The 14,241-nt window shown below is 33.4% G+C and overlaps 1 protein-coding gene across 1 annotated transcript; it reads right to left on the reverse strand.

The window, feature by feature from the left end:
• Nucleotides 1-284: 284 nt before the first annotated feature.
• MYCTH_43249 (uncharacterized protein) lies at nucleotides 285-825 on the reverse strand (the record flags this gene model as incomplete). Its single annotated transcript, XM_003659406.1, has 2 exons — nucleotides 285-371; nucleotides 667-825. The coding sequence occupies 2 exons, from the start codon at nucleotides 823-825 to the stop codon at nucleotides 285-287; spliced, it is 246 nt and encodes an 81-aa protein (XP_003659454.1).
• Nucleotides 826-14,241: the final 13,416 nt, after the last annotated feature.

The raw sequence follows: 14,241 nt of genomic DNA on the forward strand, positions 1-14,241 counted from the left end.
CTCTATTTAAGAAGGGCCTATATATATTTAATAAGGTTTAAATTACGGCTATATATAGGATATTTAATCTAGGAAATCCCTTATATTAGGAGCCACTATTCGATAGATTTATAGATATATATAGGAGTATTATCTTGTTAAAAGTGTCAAGTTCTATTATAATAAGGTAAAAGGCCCTCTTCTAAAGCCTTCTAGTATGACTAGGCTATATATCTATAGTATAGAGTACTTTGATCCCTCTCTAAGATAATAAGCTTACTCTAATTACCTACCTATATTACCCCTTATACTATAAATATAATATCTACCCTTATATAGTTCTTTAAGTTAATAAATCTATAGTCGTACTTCTTAGAAGGAAAACAGAATACCTAGGTAGTTAGATTTAAGGTATTATTTTAATAAGAACACTTGTTAGAAAAGATAGTCTAAGATAGTTAGAATAACTAAAAAGAATTATTATATTATACTTGACTTACTCGAACTAATTCGTTAGTTTTTTCTAACTAGTTATATATAAAGTTATATCTATCCTTTGTTAACTCTTTTATTAAAGGAATCCTCTTTTTTACCTACTATTTATATAAGTAATATACTTAGAGAAATTATCGAATAGTTAAAGGTAATACTTTCTTCCTAATTTGTATTAATAAAAGCCTTCCTTACTATATATCGTTCCTTTTTAATTATTAAAAGGATATATCGCTTTTCCGAAGGCGAAAGAATTTTAGGACGGCCGCTTCGAGGTAAAGACTTAAAAGTATTGTAAGAATTCCAGAGATTAATGGTATAGTAGATAGCCGGTCGAGATACGCCAAACAGCATTACTAGAGATCACTTGCTATATCCTATAGATATAAGGCTATAAATAGTAACTCGAATATAAGGGCTTAATTCCCTATTACCGTGATGGTTAGCTATCAATTTAGATATAAAATTGTATAGTTTAGGCTCTATATTATAGAGCTATAGGATGTAGAAAAGAAGGTTAGGTACGTATCTCTATTGTGGAACGCATTTATATAGGTAGGGTGGTAGGGGACTTTTGGCCCCTAACTGTACCCTAGCCTAGCCAAAGTGCTTCTTACTTTTCTTTATCTATCTATCTTTACATTTATTAATAAGCTCCTAATTTAGTATATCTAGGATAATGGTATTAGTATATAAGGCTAGGAGGTCCTCCTTTAAATTAGTAACCTAGTGTCTTAGAAGTATATTATAAAGCTAGGAGATTTATTTAATAAGGGTATTGACTTTAATAGCTAGGTCCCTTAAAATTATGATGTTAATAGATTACCTATTCTTATTAGTAAAGCTTATAAATAGGGGAGTCCTTATATAGTTATAGCTAAGGATTTTCTCTAGGTAGAAAGAAATTAAGTTAGCCTAATATATATTATATAATAGGGATATTATCCTTTATACCTATTAATATATATAAAGGAACTATTATCATTATTATTATTATTATTATTAGTCCTATACCGCTATACTAATATATATGCTAGAGCCTCTCTAGTTATATATAAAGAAAAACTATACCTAATAGGCTAGATAAAAACCTCTGTCCTACCTTGAATGCCTAATCCAAAATACTAATATACTACAAAGAAAAGGAGAAGTGGCTAGAATAGCCCTATAGAGGCCTTACCTCCTGGTCAAGCCTCCTTATAAGGCGATATTCTAGGAGCCTCCCTAGGTCTATTAGCTACTATAGAACCCTCCTTACCAAACGATAGTTATGGGCCTCTATACCCTGTATAACGAGGTTTAGGTCCCTTTATAACTATATTCCTAGGATTCGTACATTTAGCTTCTTAGTAGGTTTAAGTACTAAATAATTAGGTACTCTATAGTTTCCTTCCCTTAGCTATAGGTATAGTAAGGGGTACTAACCCCTTGAACTTAAACCCTAAAAAGGAAGTTATAAAGGCTAATAACCCCTATATAGGCCTATACTAATAGGGAGCTCTAGGCCTTTATTAGGCCTTAGTACAGTGGGGTTAGAAAAGTGTTTGCCTACCTACTTTTTCCACCCTCTAACTTTAAAGACATATAGAACACGCAAAACAGGGCCAAACTGCCACCAAATTGATATTACAACTACGGCTATTTCAGTACTTAATTAGGGCCACCTTGTCACTAAGCCAAATGATCTATCCTTTTCTCTATACCTATAGCCAAAAACTAGGAATTCAACAGGTATTTAGCTCTAGACTTCCTGGAATACTATAGCTATCTAAGCTATTGTCTTAATCTAATGCCACCTTTCAGGGATTTTTATCTTCATCTAGTGCCAGATATTTTCAATTAGAGTAAGGTCTAGGCTCTGTAGTGGCCACTAGAGTAGCCGAAAGTTGGTAAACCTCGGTAGCCCTCTTTAATAGTTAAATAAGCCCCCTATAGTAATATATTACCCTATCCTCTTATAATTGTACCCCGGAGCTATATATTAACCTTATCTTATTATAGAAAGAAAGGAAGTGTGGTATAAAGATCTGGTCGGTATAATTAAGTCGGTTTAACTAGGTACCTTAATATAAGTAATTTAAGGGTATATATTTAATTAGTTTTTACATACCATAGAAGGTACCAGACGGCTTGGTCATCTAACTTATAAGGTCTTCTAGATCTAGGCTTTGATTAGAACAGCTTGTTAGCTCTATTGGTAAGGTTATGTTTAACTTTCGAGATGGTATAATTAATGGTCTGTTTTAATAAGCTAGTACAGGCTGTAATTGTACCTCCTTTCAATCTAGCCAAATGGAGGCTATAAACTAGAGATATCTAGGCTTCTATAAGTTCCTAGTAAATAGTCTTTGGTTATTAAAGAGGAGGTTAAAGATAGAAAAGTCGGTATAGCTGTCGTTAAAGTTAAAGAGGGGTAGTTAGTTAAGCTGATTTGGAAGTAGATTACTAGGGTTAAAGTGGGCAAACACTTTTCTAACCCTACTATACCTTTATAGGCCCTCTCTTATAAAAACTAGGTATAGGGGGTCCTTATCTAATATATATTATATCCTCTTACTAGCTTAATTAGCCTTCTAATAGTTGCTCTAGCTAGATACTATAGCTAGTTCTATAGCCTATAGCCTTCTCTATAGGGTCTATAGGGGGGGTAGACCCCTTCTATAGCCCTCTTAAACCTATTAGTAGACTATTAACCTTACTACCTCTAGGGCTATACGCTTTAGCTCCTAGCCCTTTGCCCTAGCCCTTCTCTTCTAGAACCTCTAGCTTAGCCTATTATAGGCTTATTAGATAAGAGCCCTTATAAAGACCTAGGAAGCCCTTAGGCCTACCCTAGTCTATAAGAGTAGCTAGTCAAGTTTAGCTTTAAAGTTAGCTAGCCTCTTATTAAGATAGAGGTTGAGGGGTAATACCTAGGGTTCTATTTCGAGGTACTAGATAGGGGTAGCCTTATAGACCCTAGTAACTACTTAAAGGGCCTTATATTAGGCGTTTAATAGTTCCCTAGTAGGGCCTTTTAGCTTATCCCTTAGCTTAGTAGGTTTATAGAAGTTTAAAGCCTTATAGGTAAGGGCATTATGAATATACTTAGTATAGACCTTATAGGCCTATAAAAGTCTAAAGCCCTAGGTCTTTATAGTAAGCCTAATTAGGGCGAACTTTTAGGTTTCTAGCTTCTTAGCTATCTTTATATAATAAGGGCCTTACTATAGTCTCTAGTCTAGCTAGACCCTAAGGAATCTGACTAACTTTGATAGGGCTATAGTAGTAATGTTCTTTCTAGGTTATATAAGCTCTAGTAATTATAATTACTATTTCTGGCCTCTATTAAAGTAGATAAGTTTATACTTCTCTAAGGCAAAGGCTATACCCTAGGTCTTTACCTACTATAGGTAGGCCTTCTAGGCCTTCTATAGCTAACTATTATAGGCCTCTTTAGCCTTTCTAAAGGCTAAAAGGTTAGTATTATTAGCAAAACCTATTAAACTAACTATAAGGTAGGCCTAGTAAATGGCCTAGTAAAGAGAGATTATATGGAAGATAAAGAATATAGGGGAAAGGGGTAACCTTTATAGGACCCTAGCTCTTACTAATATATCTTCTGTTTCCTAACTATTAAGGTGAAGGATAGCTTCCCTATCCTATAGCTACTCTCTAATTTAGATTACTACCTACTTTAGGAAACCCTAGCCCTATAAAGTAGCTAATAGTTAAGTATAGTTAATAATATTAAAGGCCCCTGAAATATTAAGTTATAGGAGGGAGGTAGCTATCTTATACCTCTAAGCCTCCTAGACCTATACTATAATAAGCTAGATAGCTAGCTCTATAGATATATATTCCTAGTTACCTATCTATTTAGCTAGAAGAAGCCTATAGGCCTCTATAATAGCTATTACCTTCTAGGTAACTATAGTCTCTAATACCTTACCTACTTTTAGTAAGAGTACTATAAGCCTATAGCTACCTAGGGTAAAGTAGGCCTATAAGGGTTTACTAGGCTTATAGAGGACTACTATCTTAGCCCTTTTAAACTAGGCCAGGAAATAGCCAAGCTATAGGCTCTCTAAGGCTAATATAGCTAGTATTTAGAAGAGTAGCTACCTATAGGCCTTTAGTAGACCTATAGGGAGGAGGTCCTCCCTTAGGGCTTTCTATAGGGCTACTCTAGCTAATACTACCCTAACTTTATCTATTATAACCTCCTAGCTTACTTTAAACTTTAGCTCCTAATAGTTATTTAGCTTTAGATTATTAATATCTAATAGGTATACTTGTAGATTTGGAAAGAACTTATCGGCTAATACTCTAGCCTTCTATTAATAGGTTATAAGCCCTCCTTTACAGGCTAAGAGCTTTAGAAGGTTAAGTAGTAGGTAGCTTTATAGCCTTACCTACTACTTTAGCCTCTATAATAGGTCTAGCCGGTTAATTATCTCTTATAATATAGCTCTCTAGCTCTCAGTCTTCATAGCTATAATAGTCTTAGCCTAGTCCTATAGGGCCTACTAAAGTACCTTTTATATATAGGGGTTTAAGGTACCCCTATAGGCCCTCTCTACCTCCTTAGCTCTCTTCTAGGCCTCTTAAACCTCCTTTATCTACTATTAAGCTCGTTTACTACCTATACTAGCTTTCTATATTAGAGCCAAGACTATAGCTATCTCCTTAAAGGCCTCTATAAGCCTATTAAAGGCCTATAGAAGCTCCTCTAGGCCCTAGAAGATAGGCCCGGCCAGGGCTAATACCTACCTACCAAGCTAGAGTAGGAGGTAGGCTACCTTGGCCTATATAATCTCCCTATCTAGGCTCTTCTACGGAGGTTGGCTTCAAAAGATATTACAGTGCCCAGACTGCCAAGACCTCTATATATAGTACGGATCTATATAGTCAGCCAAGACGATTCCCTACCCTCTACAGCCTTCTTACTTACTAACTTACTAGCAGGTGAAACTGGCTTAAAACTAGCTTAAAACCAGGCTATTTTAAGCATTCCAAATAGCATTCAATTCGCTATTTATAAGATAGTCAAAGTAGCTCTATTTTACCAGCAGTTACGTCGCTTTCCCCTAGACTAACTACTTATAAGTTACTAACTTCTACGATTTCTACATAGTAGATACAGAAGTTCTCCTAACCGAAGTCGATCCTTACCGTTAGCTTCTTCTAACTTAGCTTCCTATTTAGCCTTCGATTTCTGACACCATTCGTGCTATACGCGATACCTTAGCTCCTCTTATCTAGGCGATAGAAGGTTAAAAGTAGTACCTTCCTTATATTTGTTCCCCCTAGCTAGCTAGATTACCTATTTAATATTGCCCTAAATCCTCTTAATATATTGTTATATCTGCTCTATTAGAAACTCTCGCCACTACCTGGCCTAATCTTTTTCTAGCTAGGTACGAGAATTTAGGATCTTTCGCCTCTTATAAGACTATTTAATCCTTACTTATATAGGCTTAATAGTATTAAGGTTAGGTAAGTTTAGTAGCTACTTTAGGACCTTAAACCTTACTTCCTCTTAAAGCTAACGATTCTATTAAGAGGTATAAGTACCAGTATTATCTTCTTATATAATATAGATAGGGCTGTACTTCTTCCTAAGTTCTTCCATAAAAGGAAGAAACAAAGGAAGTAATACTTCCTATTAGTAATGTATCCAGTTAATCCCTCCTTTCCCTTGATATACCTACTTACTAGTCTTTATAATATACCTCTATAATAGTTTATAACCTCCTTTTCCTACTAAGGATAGTCTATCTTTATTTCTAACTCTTATACCTATTAAGCTTTATCCTTATAAGCCTTATTATATATATCCATTAGTTCCTAATACTATATTATTATCTTTATTAACTCCTTTAGCTAATAGTAATAAGGATTAATCTTAGATTATATACAATAACCCTAGAATATAAAAGTCATCTAGCCCTTCTAATACCTCTTAATATAATAGGGGCTATTTACTTCTTAAGTTTAATACTAGGTATGACGTTTTCTATAGACTATATCTAAAATAATAGAGGTTTTATTACTCTAGACTACTTTCTTCTAATCCTCTAAGGTCTAATCTTTAACGTATATTATAAATTTAAGATAAGCTATCTTCTAGGCTTTATTTGATCTTAGCTTAGTTATTAACTTAATATTCTTAAACCTAGCCTATTTTAACTATTACTAGATTATTAAAGGACTTAGCCCTTTTCCACCTAGATATTAAGCAACTATCTTAATAATCTATTAGTAAAAGTATTATCTTATAGTACTATTCTTAGTTACTACCTATTTAATAACCTAGGTAATAGATTTAGTTACTATTTTTGGTCTTTTAGATTTTAAAGCATTTATAATATACTTATCCTTAATAAGGCTACCTAGTATATATCCCTACTCTTTTACTCTTCTTAATATTATATAGAATGTCCTCTCTTTTATCCTAGTTATAGCCTCGATTTCTAATATCTTAGCTCCCTTTGAATAGAGAATTAGAGCCTATACCTATGAGGCAGGAGTTATATATTTACGGCTTGATTTGGTAGGCATTAAAGACTTGGTTAGAATAGACTTGGTCAGGATAGACTTGGTCAGCGCCATTATACAGAAGGCACTATAAAGGCTAATAACTAGTTAGTTAGATCTATCAAATCGACAAAACAAAGCTTACCAAAACGCTCTGAAAGTATTATAACTACTAGATCTAGAAGACTTGGTAGACTTAGGTAAAAGGTTAGGTAGGAATAAACCCTAGATGTACAGGGAAGATCACTAAACTATAGAAATTACAGTATAAATAGGATCATTAGTGCATTTCGCACGTTGTTATATGCCAAGCCTTGGCACAGGGCTGTAATATCTTTTGAAGCTAACCTCTATAGTCCTACCTTCTACTAGCCGGTATAGGTCTACTAGTCCCCTAGAGGGGGACGTATAGGGCCTATAGGTAATAGTCAGACTTCCCCTGTTCTACGATATCCCTATAGGTTGCTTCTAGTCCTATCAAGGCCTAGAGTAGGTCTATTATAGAAGGCCGGCCATGTTAGTCCCCCTAGGAGGCCCTAGTGACCTGGCTATATGGTATACGTAGGTTAAGGTCCTACTAGTCTATAAGGCTAAGGAGGTCCCTAGCCCCTAGGCTAAGCCTATCGAACAGGTCCTATACTAGGTAGTAAAGGTTAAAGTCGCCTATAAGAACTAGGGGGTAGGATGGCCAGGGTAGGGCTAGCAGGTCCTATAAGAGGGCCTGCTCCCCCTTATTATTATAGATTAACTAGAGTTCGAACCCCCTCTCCCCTAGGGCTAGGAAGGTCACCCTATACTAGTTTTCCTCTGCCGAATAGTCCTACTCGCCGACCAAGAATCGCTTGGCCACTAGAATAGCTGCCTTGCCCTTAGGCTTGTAAACTAGGTAGTAGTTCGAGGCCTAGGGGCAGTATATAGAGGAACTAAAGATTATAGATATAACTAGTACTAAAACGAGTACCCTTGTTAGTAGCTATATAATATATCTTTATAAATAAGCTAAAGATATTAATATTAAGAAGTTATAAGATATATATTATATATAGTAGTAAGTAAAGGGCAATAATGTTATATATAATATAATATTTTATAAACTCTATTAATATATAATTATTATAGCTATTAAGAAGAAGAAATTAATATTTACTATATATATAAGGTAATATATAGGTATTAAAGTACTTAACCTATTTAAAGGTAATCTTATAATTTATCTATCTATTTAAAGATATATAGATAGTAATATCTTCATTAACTTTATCATTAACCTATAAGTATTAAATCTATATCCCTTCAAAGATAATAAATAGCAAGAGAGAGTACCTATTAGCTAAGATATACTTAATAATTAAGACCTATTTATAGTTACTAAGCTAGATAGAAAAGGCTTTAAGTTCTTTATATAAGAAGAAGAATCTTATAAGTATTACTAGTCCGCTTTATATACCCCTTATTGTCTACATTATAGATATTATTATTAGCTATAATATACTTTAACTAGGTATTCTAGAATAGGGCAAACTACTCTATTAGAACCTTACTATTAAGTATATTCTTCTAGGCTTAATGAAGGTTATAGCTTTATTATACCTTTAACTCTATACACTATATCATAAAGTTATAATACTAGCACTTGCTAATAGGCTTATTATCGCCTTTTCTATTAAGAAACTAGTAGCTAAGCTCTTAAAGGTAAAGATAGTTATTAGCTAGCCTTAAGCATTAAGCTAATAGATTACCTTAATAACTACCTTCTCTTTAGCTAATATAAGGTATTAAAGATATTACTTAGAGACCTTACTTTCCTTTATCTTACTAGTAAAGCGATTATATAAGGTAGAAGTAGGAACGTTAAAGAGCTTTGTAGCCTATAGAATACTATAGACTTGTTTAGTATTTAATGCATTAATAGCTAGAGTAATAGATACCTCACGTTTTACCTGTTCTATCCGTTAGTTAGTAATAGTTACTATAGTATTTAAAGACGATGAACTGATAGTTTAGTGGAAAATACTGCTATTCGAATTGTTAGCTGAAAGGCTATTAAAGTGGCTATAAATTGCTATTCCAATTGCCATTCGAATTACTATTCGAATTGGTGGAAATTGGTAGAAATTGAAGTTTTAGATATCCCTACGTAAGTAAGGTAGCCACGTAAGCAGGGTATGGATTACGTTAAAGTCTAGAAACAGCGCCTAAAAATAAGATTCCTAGTACTAATAGGTATTACCTTTATATAGTAACCTTTACTAAATTCTTAGAAAATACTAATAATAAGAATAACTATCTTCTTTTTAACGATAATGACCCTCTTTAGGTTCTACTAAAGGAGCATTAGCCATTAGCATTTTTCGACTTTAGGGATAGAAAGGAAGTCCTAATCCCCTAATTAGCTAAGAAGCTATTATTAGAAGTTCAACTCCTATCCCCTAAACGTCCTAGGATATAGATTAACGGTATATCTATAATATTAATTAATAATAGCGACAATGATAGATTTTATAGATAGTAAAGTTAGGTAGGAAGAGGATATTAAGTTATAATCTCTATCTAAGGTTAAGAAGGAGCCTTTAGAGATAGCTATTATAAAGGATATTAGGAGGTTTAAGAAGTAATATACCGATAAGTCTATAGTAATAATGCTAGGGATAGAAGATAATAATTATTACTAGGAGGCTAAAAGACAAGGTACTATTATAATTAAGAGCGTTAGGAGTAACCGAGATCGGGGGTATAATATAGAGGGAGAGGGAGACGAAGGTAAGTTATATAACTAGTTGTTCGACTAATTATAACTAGGTAGAATTGAATTCTATTACGTTTTGAGGCTTTTTAGGACCTAGTCTATATAATTGAACTATTTATAGCTATTTAAGGCTATTATTATAACGGTAATTAAACTTGAAAGTACCCTTTGTAAACATACAAATGTATAGGAAATTTGGTAGCGATATGTCTGGCTATATCTAGGTGTCTAGGGGTTTTCGCCCTACCTATCAGGGGACAGGTAGTAGTTCTAAACTAATTAGTTAGCCCTAACTACCAGGTAACTAAGCTCCTAGGTTTCATCTTAATAATAGTATAGTCTTTAGCGTATTAGTATCCGTTTTATCAAATGGTATCTTATATTAATTTATTATCTATTTCTATAAAGCGTTACTTTATAGGAGATATACTTTATATCATTATTATAATATTACTATCCCTATTAGAAATATCTTTACTATTAACTTCTAAGTTAATAGTATTAAACGCTTATATTACTATCTAGTTAGACTAAGATATATCTGCTAGTAAGCGTTTATAATTAGCAGTAAAAATAAGATTATCTGTCTAAGATATTATCTATGTTACCTATTAGACGATGGTATATCTACCTTACTTATAATCTATCTAGAAATTAATCTATCTAGCCTTAGTATAGTTATAGACTAATTCTAAAGAAACTCTCTTAATATTATTAGTAAGGTAATTAAGAGAGGTTTTAACTACTTCTAGTAAGTATAGACCTTTAGCCTATTAGAGAAAGATACTATTAGTTATAAGGTTTAAATCTAGATAGTACTACTAACTATATTCTCTCTAATAGCTCTTTATAAACTTTTAGTATAGCTCTTACATAGGAAAGTCCGGCTAAAGAGATATATATAAGTACAATTAACGTATTATTATATATATTAATTAGCCATAGTAGCTATATCTTTACTAAAGATTTTAACCTTCTAGCTCTCTAAAAGGCTAGGATGTCCTCTACCTAGGATTTATTAATAGCTAAGCTAATAGACGAATCTATTATAGATATCCTCTATAAGTTTTAACATATATATAGGTAAAGTATATCTAGTTACCATAATAATAATAGCTATAAGGAGTAGCTAAGGTTAAACTTCGTTAAAACCTACTAGTTATCTTCTTTTACTAAGACTCTTAGGTAGTTAATAAGTAGGTCTAGATCTCTTTAATCTTATTATTACTTAGGTTCTCTATCTGGCTATATAAATGCCTATCTCTAAGGATTTATAGCTAACTTTGCTCTTATTAATCTAGAGTTTATATAAAGTATTTATAAGCCTATCTATAATCTTATTAAAAGTAGTATCCCTCTAGGTAGATAAACGTAAAGGACTTTCCTAGGTCTATAGAGCTAAAGGACTTTTCTTAGTAATGTAGTTTACCTATAGCTTTACCTCTCTTCTTTTTAGATCTAACCTATAATAAATTAATCTAATTTTAGTACCCTTATATAGGTATTCGTATATAAAGTTATAGAACTCCTCTTATTCTATATTATTAACTTATAAGTTACCTTTCTTATGAACTTAAAGACTAAAGAATAGGTAGGAATATATCCTATATCTTCTAGATAGTAGATAACTAATAGACTACTTTTTTCTTTTTTAATACCTAGGTAAGCAGGATATTAATATACTCTAGGTAGTTATAGATAGACTTAGCTAAATCTATATACTAGCAGTCTAAAAGATATTCTAGTTCCTAAGTAGAAGTCTCTTATTAAGAGTCGTTCTACTTCTAATATTCTTTAATAGTAGCCTTAAATATAACCTAGTCCTTCTTTAATTCTAGCTACTAGTTTAGAATCTCCTAAAGGTCATTAATATATTACTACTTAAGGTAGGAGATTATAAAGCTTAGCTAATTAGGCCTTTAGGTATAAGATAATTATAAGTAATTCCTTATTATAGATTATATAGTTCTATTTAGCTAGGGTTAGTTTTATAAAGTAATAGGCTATAGGGTATAGGACCTTATCTTCTCCCTATTAGGATAGGTAACCTCCTAATACTATCTTAAATTAATCTACCTCGAGTATTATCTCTTATTTAGGGTTATATTATACTAAGATAGGGTTTAATATAAAACCTATCTTAAGGGCTTTAAAGGCCTCTTATTACTTAGTCTCCTACCAGAATAGGGTATTCTTATAAGTTAACTATATTAAGGGTATGATTAATATAAAGAAGTTAAAGATAAAGTTATAATAGAACTTTATAACCCCTAGGAAACTTTATACTCTCTAAACCTTCTATAGTACCTCTTACTTATAGATAGTAACTAGCTTTTTAGGGTCTAAGTAGACTTAGGCCCCTATCTTAAGAATATAGCTAAGGTATTTAACCTCTTTTATAGTAAATATATATTTCTTAAGATCTAATATAAATCTTACTTTCTATATAACCTTTAGAATATATCTCTTATCTATTTTAAATAGTCTTTCCTATTATCCATAATGTAGATTAAGATATTATTAAGGTATATTATTATAAAGTCTCTAAATATTAGGCTAAAGATATTATTAATATATTATTAGAAGGTTATAGATATATCTATAAATCTAAATGGGTAAATAAGCTTCTTAAAGAGGCTAAACTAGGTCTAGAATACTATTAAATATTTATTACCCTCTATAATCTAGATCTAGTAAAAGTCTATATAGATATATAACTTTATAAATTACTTAGCTATAGCTAGGGAATAAAATATCTCTTTAATAAGTAATAGAAGGTATTAATCTTACTTTATAATCTTATTTACTACCTGATAATTAATATAGAATCTCTATCCCCTATTTACTTTCTTTATTAAGAAGATAAGGGTAATATCTAAAGAAGAGTTAACCTAGATCTATCCTTTATCTAGTCAGTTAATAATTTATTTTTAGACTTCTAATAAATAATGTTATAATATATTATAGAGAGGCCTTTCTTTAACTAAATATAATAATTAGTTATATTATAATATTATTATTATTAGTCCTACGCCGTTATACTAATAAGCATGCCAGAGCCTCTCTAGTTATATATAAAGGAAACTGTACCTAATAGGCCAGATAAAAACCTCTGTCCCTCCTTTAATGCCTGATCTAGAATACTAATATACCACAAAGAAAAGGAGAAGTAGCTAGAATAGCCCTAAAGAGGCCTTCCTTCCCGGTCTAGCCTTCTTATAAGGCGGTATTCTAGGAGCCTCCCTAGGTCTATTAGCCACTATAGAACCCTCCTTGCCAAACGATAGTTATAGGCCCCTATACCCTGTAAAACGAGGTCTAGGTCCCTTTATAACCGTATTTCCTAGGATTCCTATGTTCGGCTTCTTGGTAGGTTTAGGCACTAAACAACTAGGTGCTTGACAGTCTCCCTCCCCTGGCTATAGGTATAGTAAGGGGTACTAACTACTAGGACTTAAACCCTAAATAGGAAGTTACAGAGGCTAATAGCCCCTATATAGGCCTATACTAGTAGGGAGCTCTAGGCCTTTGTTAGGCCCTGGTACCTTTATAGGCCTTCCCCTGTAAAAACTAGGTAGGGGGGGTCCTTGTCTGATATATACTATATCCTCCTACCGGCTTAGTCAGCCCTCTAGCGGTTGCTCTAGCTAGCTACTACGGCTAGTTCCGTAGCCTATAGCCTTCTTTATAAGGTCTAAAGAGGGGGTCAACCCCCCCTATAGCCTTCCTAAACCTACTATTAGACTATTAACCTCATTACCTTAAAGGCTATAGGCCTTAGCTCTTAGCCCCTTACCCTAGCCCTTCTCTTCTAGAATCTCTAGTTTAGCCTATTATAAGCCTACTAGATAAGAGCCCTTATAGGGACCTAGGGGGCCCCTAGGCCTGCCCTAGTCTATAGGAGTAGCTAGTCGAGTTTAGCTTCGAAGTCAGCTAGCCTCTTATTAAGATAGAGGTCGAGGGGCAGTACCTAAGCTTCTATTTTAAGGCACTAGATAGGGGTAGCCTTATAGGCCTTAGTAACTACTTGAAGGGCCCTATATTAGGCCTTTAATAGTTCCTTAGTAGGGCCTTCTGGCTTGCCCCCTAGCTTAGTAGGCTTATAGAAGTTCGAGGCCCTATAAGCTAGGGCACTACGGATATACTTGGTATAGACCTTGTAGGCCTATAGGAGGCTAGGGCCCTAGGTCTTTATAGTAAGCCTAGTTAAGGTAAACTCCTAGGTTTCTAGCTTCTTAGCTACCTTTATATAGTAAGAGCCCTATTATAGCTTCTAGTCTAGCTAGACCCTAAAAAATCTAGCTAACTGTAATAAGGCTATGGTAGTAGTACCCCCTCTAGGCTATAGGAGCTCTAGTGGTCGTGACTACTATTTCTAGCCCTTGTTAAGGTAGATAAGCTCGCACTTTTCCAGGGCAAAAGCCATACCCTAGGTCCTTACCTACTAAAGGTAAGCCTTCTAGGCCCTCTATAGCTAACCGTTATAGGCCTCTTTGGCCCTCCCA

Source organism: Thermothelomyces thermophilus, chromosome 1 (assembly GCF_000226095.1).
Source record: "Thermothelomyces thermophilus ATCC 42464 chromosome 1, complete sequence".
In the NCBI taxonomy this organism is placed as follows: Eukaryota; Fungi; Ascomycota; class Sordariomycetes; order Sordariales; family Chaetomiaceae; genus Thermothelomyces; species Thermothelomyces thermophilus.